Below are 8,058 nucleotides of genomic sequence, written 5' to 3'. Positions count from 1 at the left end.
TCAGCACAGAACTTGATTTAAAGTTTTCCTGCTTTCTGTTAAAAAATAGGAGTTTGGGAAAGAGAGATGGGAAAAAACAGTGCCAACAGCCACTGGTGAAGTTTTAATGACTGACCAGCAGGCCTGTGACACCTCCCATGGAGGTGACAAATATTCCAAGGGCTCTCCCATGGAATTCCAGGACAGAGGGTGGCCTGTGGATGCTCCCAGGGCTCCTCATCCTCATGGAAACCCAGCGAGGGTGAGGCTTGCTCATTTGGAAGGATTTGTCCCTTCAGTTTGAAGGACAAATTTTAGAGTGGCTGGAGCCCATTCCCAAAGGCACAGCCACGTCCAACGCATTCCCAGTCCTCCCTCCTGGCCTGTTTGCTGTCCCTGTCCACGTTCCAGAACTTTCTACTTCACTGTTTCACGCTCCTGTGAGGGATCTGGGGCTGGGCCAGGAATCATCACGGTCTGCAAAAGCAAGGGACAAAAGTCAGCAGGAAAAAGGGGAGTAGAGGGTTCTGGAAAGGGAAAAAAGGGGGATCAGATGGAGGCAGAAGGGAATGGGATGGGAAGCCTTGAATTACACTGGAATTCTCCCCTCCTTCTTCACCAAGATCTATTTCTAGTAACACAGGAAGGCAGAGACACTTTTCGAGGTCGGGCACAAGGGGGAAATAATTCCCAAAACGACCCCACACCTGCCCTCAGCCATTCCAGGCCCCTCAGCCTCCCATTCCAGCTCCCAGGTGCTCCAGGGAACAATTCCATGGACATTCCAAACAGCTCTGCCCGCGGATGAACCTCCCACCTTCCCCTCCCAGGCAGCTCAGCTTTGTCCAGAATGATCCCCAGGGAGCTGCGACTTCCCCAGGGAGCTGCAATTTCCCAGCCTTTTCCCTTAATGATCCCATTTTTCCCTTCATGATCCCATTTTTCCAGCCTTTTCCCACCTTAATGATGGGATCCTTGGGCGGGGCCCACTCTGGGATGATCTTCCCGTGCATCCTCCACGTTCCGTAGGGGTTCACCAGGTACCTCTCGAACACAACATATTCCAGAACATCCTTGGGAATCTCCTCCCCACCGTACATGAGCCGCCCGAAGCGGTCATAGATGGCCAAAGTCTGTCAGAAGATCCAAAAAAAAACTCCCAGGATGGATGGGGTTTGGAATGATCTGGGATAGTGAAAGGTGTCCCTGCCCATGGGATGGGATTTAAGGGATTTCCAGCCCAAAAAAAGGCTGGGATCTCTGGGCTGGGCTGGCAGCAGGTTGGGGTTGGTGAGGGAGGATGGAGGGATGGATTTTCCTAGGAGGAAAGGCTGGGAAAATTGGGATTGTTCATCCTAGACAAAGCTCCAGGGTGGTCCAACTGTGACCTTCCAGGAAAAGCTGGGAAAATTGGGATTGTTCATCCTGGAGAAGGCTCCTAAGTGGGACCTTCCAGGAAAGGCTGGGAAAATTGGGATTGTTCATCCTGGAGAAGGCTCCTAAGTGTGACCTTGCAGGAAAAGCTGGGAAAATTGGGATTGTTGATCCTGGAGAAAGCTCCTGGGTTATCCAACTGTGACCTTCCAGGAAAAGCTGGGAAAATTGGGATTGTTCATCCTGGAGAAGGCTCCTAAGTGGGACCTTCCAGGAAAGGCTGGGAAATTTGGGATTGTTGATCCTGGAGAAGGCTCCGAAGTGGGACCTTGCAGGAAGGCTGGGCCAGCCGGGCTCACCTGGCGGCTGTGCATCCTCACGGTCACCTGCCCGTAGAGGTTGCCCCGGCTCAGGACGCTCTCGCAGCGCACGTGCACCACCCTGGGCGGCTCCAGGGACTCCACAAACCTCCAGCGGATGGTTTTGTACCTGTTCCCACGCACCATGTCCTGCCAGCAGAAATCAGCTCCGAATTAATTTATTAATTTAATTAAATTATTCATGATTTGCTCGCTCCTGACAGCGAAAATCAGCACCGATTCAGCTGCTTCTTGTTCGTTTTTTTTTTGTTTGTTTGTTTTTGTTAAGGTTGGGATTGAAGGTATTTGAGATGGAATTCAGGTTTAGGTGTAGATGTTTAGGTTTGTTTATGTTTAGATGTTTATTTATTTTATTTATGTTTAGGTTTAGGTGGTTCTTATTTTTTGTTTATGTTTAGATGTTTATTATTTTTATTGATATAATAAGTTGTGATTTTTACAGCATTTTACTAATAAGTTACAAAACAGTTAACTGTGTTTCTCTACAAAGTGTTTTAAGGTTAAATTATTTAACTAAGAAATTATATTTAAGTTATTTTTATTTTTCACTTAATAACTAATTACTCCAAGTCCATAACATGAACTTTTCTGTCTAATTATAAAATATTATTTAATCTTGTGAAGAACAATTCGTTACTGTTCTAAAACTTCTATTTTGCCTTATATACATTAAAAATTTTAAATTTTTTACTTACAGATATTACTTCTAATCAATCTTAGAGTTATTAATCAATTTTGGAAGGTTTTTTAATGGTCCTAGGTCAAATATAGAAGTTTCTTGTGGGTCTGTGCTCTTCAGCACAGGAAGTTTAACATTTTCAGCATCTGGGATTCCAGCACAACTCGGTTTGGATGTTAATTGGAGCAATTAGAAAACACCACAAGCATTTCATTGGTTGTTGATGAGTTTTGGGTTTTCCCTCCCAGCTCTTTGCTGAGTCCAGAAAAAAAAAAAATGAGGCATTGCCAGGTTTAGAAAACCTTAAAAAAAAAAAAAAAAAAGGAAAAATTCCATTAAAAACGAGGCAGAGGATGAAATTCAGAGTTTGAAATGCCGTGGAAGTGATCCAGGCACCAATCCCTGCTCTGGGAGCCCAGGGAATGGCTGGAGCTGTGCCAGGTTGGATTTTAGGGAGAAGTTCTTCATCCTGGAGGTTTTGTGGGCACTGCAAGAGTCACGACCCCAAACCTGGGAGGGTTTGGCCAGTGCTCCCAGGGATGGGATTGTTGGGATTGTGCAGGGGCCAGGGGTTGGACTGATGATCCCTGGGGGTCCCTTCCAGCTGAGACATCCCAAAATTCCAGGCACTTACGGGGTAGCAGCGCTCGGTCACCAGGGAGTGAAGCTTCTGCTTGTTAAAGCTGCACAGGAAAAACCCCCGGTCACCTCAGCACAGGGCAAGAGGTTCCCCAAAAAAACTCCTGCTTTCCCCCACAAATTCCTGCGAGTTCCCCCACAAATTCCCCCTTTCCTCCCACCAATTCTTGCGTTTACCCCACAAATTCCCCCTTTCCTCCCACCAATTCTTGCGTTTACCCCACAAATTCCCCCTTTCCTCCCACCAATTCTTGGATTAACCCCACAAATTCCCCCTTTCCTCCCACCAATTCTTGGATTAACCCCACAAATTCCCCCTTTCCTCCCACCAATTCTTGCATTTTCCCCCACAAATTCCCCTTTTCCTCCCACCAATTCTTGCATTTTCCCCCACAAATTCCCCCTTTCCACCAATTCTTGCATTTCCCCCACAAATTCCCCCTTTCCTCCCACCAATTCTTGCGTTTACCCCACAAATTCCCCCTTTCCTCCCACCAATTCTTGCATTTCCCCCACAAATTCCCCCTTTCCTCCCACCAATTCTTGCATTTACCCCACAAATTCCAGCTTTCCCCCACACAAATTTCAGTTTTGCCCCTCACAAATTCCTCCTTACCCCGCTCAAGTCCCAGCTTTCCCCCCAACACAAATTCTCCCTTCCCCCCCCAACAAATTCCCCCTTTACCCAAATTCCCCCTTTTCCCCCACACACAAATTCCCCCTTTTCCCCCAAATTCCCCCTTTTCCCCCACACACAAATTCCCCCTTTTCCCCCAAATTCCCCCACACAAATTCTCCCTCTCCCCCCCCACAAATTCCCCCTTCCCCCCCCACAAATTCTCCATTTCCCCCCCACACAAATTCCCCCTTTTTCCCCAAATTCCCCTTTTCCCCCCCACATATTCCCCCTTTTTCCCTATATTCCCCCTTTTCCCCCACACACAAATTCTCCCTTTCCCCCCCGCAAATTCCCCTTTTTCCCCAAATTCCCCCTTCCCCCCCCCACAAATTCCCCCTTTCCCCCCCCCCCACAAATTCCCCCTTTTCCCCCACACACAAATTCTCCCTTCCCCCCCCGCAAATTCCCCCTTTTTCCCCACAAATTCCCCCTTTTTCCCCAAATTCCCCTTTTTCCCCACACACAAATTCCCCCTTCCCCCCCCCCACACAAATTCCCCTTTTTCCCCAAATTCCCCCTTTCCCCCCCCCCACAAATTCCTCACTTAATTTCCCTCTTTCCCCATAAACTCCACTTTTCCCCCCACACAAATTCCACATTTCCCCCACAAACTCCAGCTCCTCGTGGGTCAGGGAAGGGCCTTACTTTGCCAGGGAGTTGTGGGCCTCAATAAATATCTCCTGGGCTTTCTCAGGGAAGGTTTTGAGGCTGAAATCTGGGTCGTGATCCTTGATCTTCCGCAGGCTGGGAAAGAAAAAATTAAGGAAAGAACAAAATTGGAGCTGTCCTGGATGTTTGGATCCTATAGGATTCAATCCCAGCTTTTCCCAGCTGAGAATTGGAGATCCTCCAGCTAAGACAAAACCTTCAGGTGGCCATAAAACAGCCAAATCCAAAGAATCCTAAAAAACTGGGAGTGCACAGCGTGGCTGTTCCCAGCAGGAGAGGTGGGAACTCCAGGGGAAGGGGAACAACAGCAAAAATGGGAAAAAAAGGGAGGAAACCACCCTTTAATCCTAAAAATGATCCTGAGATCCCTCAGCCCCCTCACAGAGGGGGTTTGGTGGGGGTTGAGAGGACGTGGGGGGCCTGGAGGTGACCTGGGGGGACACAGGGGGGTCCTGGGGGGAGATCTGGGGGGTCCCAGGTGACCTGGGGGGACACAGGGAAGTCCTGGGGGGGAAATCTGGGGGGTCCCAGGTGACCTGGGGGGACACAGGGAAGTCCTGGGGGGGAGATTTGGGGGGGTCCCAGGTGACCTGGGGGGACACAGGGGGTCCTGGGGGGAGATTTGGGGGGTCCCAGGTGACCTGGGGGGACACAGGGGGGTCCTGGGGGGGATTTGGGGGGGTCCCAGGTGACCTGGGGGGACACAGGGGGTCCTGGGGGGGAGATTTGGGGGGTCCCAGGTGACCTGGGGGGACACAGGGGGTCCTGGGGGGAGATTTGGGGGGGTCCCAGGTGACCTGGGGGGACACAGGGGGGTCCTGGGGGGGATTTGGGGGGTCCCAGGTGACCTGGGGGGACACAGGGGGTCCTGGGGGGGAGATTTGGGGGGGTCCCAGGTGACCTGGGGGGACACAGGGGGTCCTGGGGGGAGATTTGGGGGGGTCCCAGGTGACCTGGGGGGACACAGGGGGGTCCTGGGGGGGATTTGGGGGGTCCCAGGTGACCTGGGGGGACACAGGGGGTCCTGGGGGGAGATTTGGGGGGGTCCCAGGTGACCTGGGGGGACACAGGGGGGTCCTGGGGGGGATTTGGGGGGTCCCAGGTGACCTGGGGGGACACAGGGGGGTCCTGGGGGGGAGATCTGGGGGGTCCCAGGTGACCTGGGGGGACACAGGGGGGTCCTGGGAGGGAGATTTGGGGGGTCCCAGGTGACCTGGGGGGACACAGGGGGGTCCTGGGGGGAGATCTGGGGGAGTTTTGAGGGGATCTGGGGGGTCCTGGGTGGCCTGGAGGTGACTGGGGGGGACTCAGGGGTGTCCTGGGGGAGTTTTGAGGGGTCCTGGGTGGCCTGGAGGTGACCTGGGGGAAAATGGGGCAGTCAAAGGGGGGTCCTGAGGGGGATTTGGGGGGGACTGGGGGAGTTTTGAGGAGATTTGAGGGGGGTCTCAGTGGCCTGGAGGTGACCTGGGGGTCCAGAGGAATGTCCTGGGGGGGGGATCTGGGGCATCTTGGGAGGTCCCAGGTGGCCTGGAGGGAACTGGAGGGAACACAAGTGGGGGGGTCACAGGGGGTCCTGGGGGGTTCCTGGGCAGTTTTTGGGAGTTTTGAGGGGATTTGGGGTGTCCTGGAGGTGACTGGGGGGAACACAAGGGGGGGTTACAGGGGTGGCCTGGGGAGATTTTTGGGGATCCCGGGGAGTTTTGAGGAGATTTGGAGTGTCCTGGGTGGCCTGGAGATGACCTGGAGAGACACAGGGGGATCCCAGAGGGGATTTGGGGTGCCCTGAGTGGCCTGGAGGGAACACAAGGGGGATCACAGGGGGGACCTGGGTGGGTTTGTGGGAGTTTTGAGGGGATTTGGGGTGCCCTGAGTGGCCTGGAGAGAACACAAGGGGGATCACAGGGGGGTCCTGGGTGGGTTTGTGGGAGTTTTGAGGGGATTTGGGGTTCCTGGGTGGCCTGGAGGCGACTTGGGGAGAAATACCTCAGGAACAGACCCAGGACAGGCAGAGCAGAGCTGCTGCAGTCAGCTAATTAAGGTAATTAGCTAACGAGGGGTACGTACGCCAGCTGAGAAGCCGCTGTCTGCCTCAGCTTCTGCATCTGCTGCTTCAGCCCGTCCCTGGACAGGGAGGTGAGGCGGGCATCGCCCTCGGGAGGGACGTAGGGATCCATGATTTCAGCTGGGGGTGGGAAAAGCAGCTCAGGAGGAGGCTCAGAACCCAGGGAAGGGAGAATTTCTGAGAGAGAATCCCCGGGAATTTCAAGCAGAGAGCTCCTGGGATAAGCTCGTCCACAGGTGCTGCTCCCTCACAGCCCAGGGAAGAGTGGGGAAATGGCATCCAATGAAGTTTAGAGGGGATTTTGGGAAGGAATTCCTCCCTGAGGGGCTGGATGGAATTCCCAGAGAAGCTGTGGCTGCCCCTGGATCCCTGGAAGTGTCCAGGGCCAGGCTGGAGCAGCCTGGGACAGTGGGAGGTGTCCCTGGATGGGATTTAAGGTCCCTTCCCTCCAAACCTGGGGTTCTGTGGGGTTCCCCAGCCCTGGCTCAGAATGGGAAGGGGGTTTTTGGGTGGAATGTGGCTTTTTTTGGGAGAATGGCCTTCCCATTCTCCTTTCCTTCCTCTCCAGCCATGGCAGGGGTGGCACTGGATGGGATTTAAGGTCCCTTGCCACCCAAACCATTCCACGATGCCACTTTCCAGATCCTTGCAGCCCTGCTCCACTTTTACCGGCAAAGAAATGGATTCGGGAGGGGATTTTGGGAAGGAATTCCTCCCCGTGAGGGTGCTCAGATCCTGGCACAGGTGCCCAGAGCAGCTGTGGCTGCCCCAGGATCCCTGGCAGTGTCCCTGGACGGGGCTTGGAGCACCTGGGACTGGGGAAGGTGTCCCTGCCATGGCACCGGGGGGGCTTTCCCAACCCAAACCCCTCTGGGATTCCAGGATTCAAGAAAAAGGCACCAACAGCTCTGGAGATCAGGCAGGGAGGCCTCTCCCCCGGGCAGACGGAACGGTGGGGAAGGAATTCCACCTGATTCTCTCTCGCTCACGTCGGCCGTGTTGCCGTACCCGTGCAAGCCAAGAAGAAGGTGCGCTCCATGCGCTCGTCCGGGAAGACGGGCGCCGCGGACCGGAGCCGCCTCTCGCTCTCCTCAGGGCTCAGCTCCCGAGCCCACTCGGGCACCCGCGGGCACTTCCTCCTGCTCCTCACCGCCACAACCACACAGGGCGGCAGCGCCGCGGGACGGAGCAGGGACCCGGCGGCCTGAGGAGAGGCAACGGCAGAGCGCGGGGTGAGCCCAGCACCGCCGGCGCCCTCGTTGATTTCCCCTCACGCCTCGCACGCGCCACGACCCCCGCGTTCCCACTCGCCCTCAGCGCCCGCAGCGCTCACCCCGCGGCCCCACAGCCGCTGCCCAGCGCCCCGCACGCCGCTCCGGCCGGCCCCACCTTCCAGCAGAGCCGCGGGGCCCTGCGGCCCAGCCCCGCCGCCATGGCGGCCGCCATCTTTGCCCCGCCGCGGGGGATGGCGGGAACTGGGGCAGGGGGCGGGGCCGAGAGCGCGCGGAGGGGGGAGGGAGGTGTGGGCGGGGCCGCGCGGGGAGGGGGGGGCGCGCCCGCGCGCGCGCGCGCGGGGAAGGGGCGTGGCCAGCGGGAG

General features: G+C 55.4%; 1 protein-coding gene across 2 annotated transcripts; it reads right to left on the bottom strand.

Annotated features, from left to right (window-relative positions):
- Positions 1–83: 83 nt before the first annotated feature.
- Positions 84–7,948, bottom strand: MRPL45 (mitochondrial ribosomal protein L45). 2 transcript variants are annotated; one of them, XM_053999985.1, is made up of 8 exons: positions 7,851–7,947; positions 7,470–7,665; positions 6,464–6,581; positions 4,376–4,474; positions 3,047–3,095; positions 1,713–1,862; positions 939–1,112; positions 84–456 (listed from the first exon to the last, which is right to left on the bottom strand). In XM_053999985.1, the coding sequence occupies exons 1-8, from the start codon at positions 7,905–7,907 to the stop codon at positions 397–399; spliced, it is 903 nt and encodes a 300-aa protein (XP_053855960.1). In that variant the 5' UTR covers positions 7,908–7,947; the 3' UTR covers positions 84–396. The 2 variants fall into 2 exon arrangements, with proteins under 2 accessions (XP_053855960.1, XP_053855961.1); XM_053999986.1 differs by lacking the exon at positions 939–1,112 and having other exon boundaries at positions 7,851–7,948.
- Positions 7,949–8,058: the final 110 nt, after the last annotated feature.

The sequence above is a fragment of the Vidua macroura genome, chromosome 27 (assembly GCF_024509145.1).
Source record: "Vidua macroura isolate BioBank_ID:100142 chromosome 27, ASM2450914v1, whole genome shotgun sequence".
NCBI classification, from domain to species: Eukaryota; Metazoa; Chordata; class Aves; order Passeriformes; family Viduidae; genus Vidua; species Vidua macroura.
Note: the sequence above shows the minus strand (reverse complement) of the source record. Positions and strands in the feature narration are given on the sequence as shown.

Coding starts and splice junctions, on each gene's coding strand:
- MRPL45 (XM_053999985.1), bottom strand. CDS start 7,907: ATGGCGGCCGCCATGGCGGCGGGGCTGGGCCGCAGGGCCCCGCGGCTC. Junction 6,582..7,469: donor CTTCTTCTTGGCTTGCACGG/GTACGGCAACAC, acceptor TCCCACCCCCAG/CTGAAATCATGGATCCCTAC. Junction 4,475..6,463: donor ACAGCGGCTTCTCAGCTGGC/GTACGTACCCCT, acceptor TTTCTTTCCCAG/CCTGCGGAAGATCAAGGATC.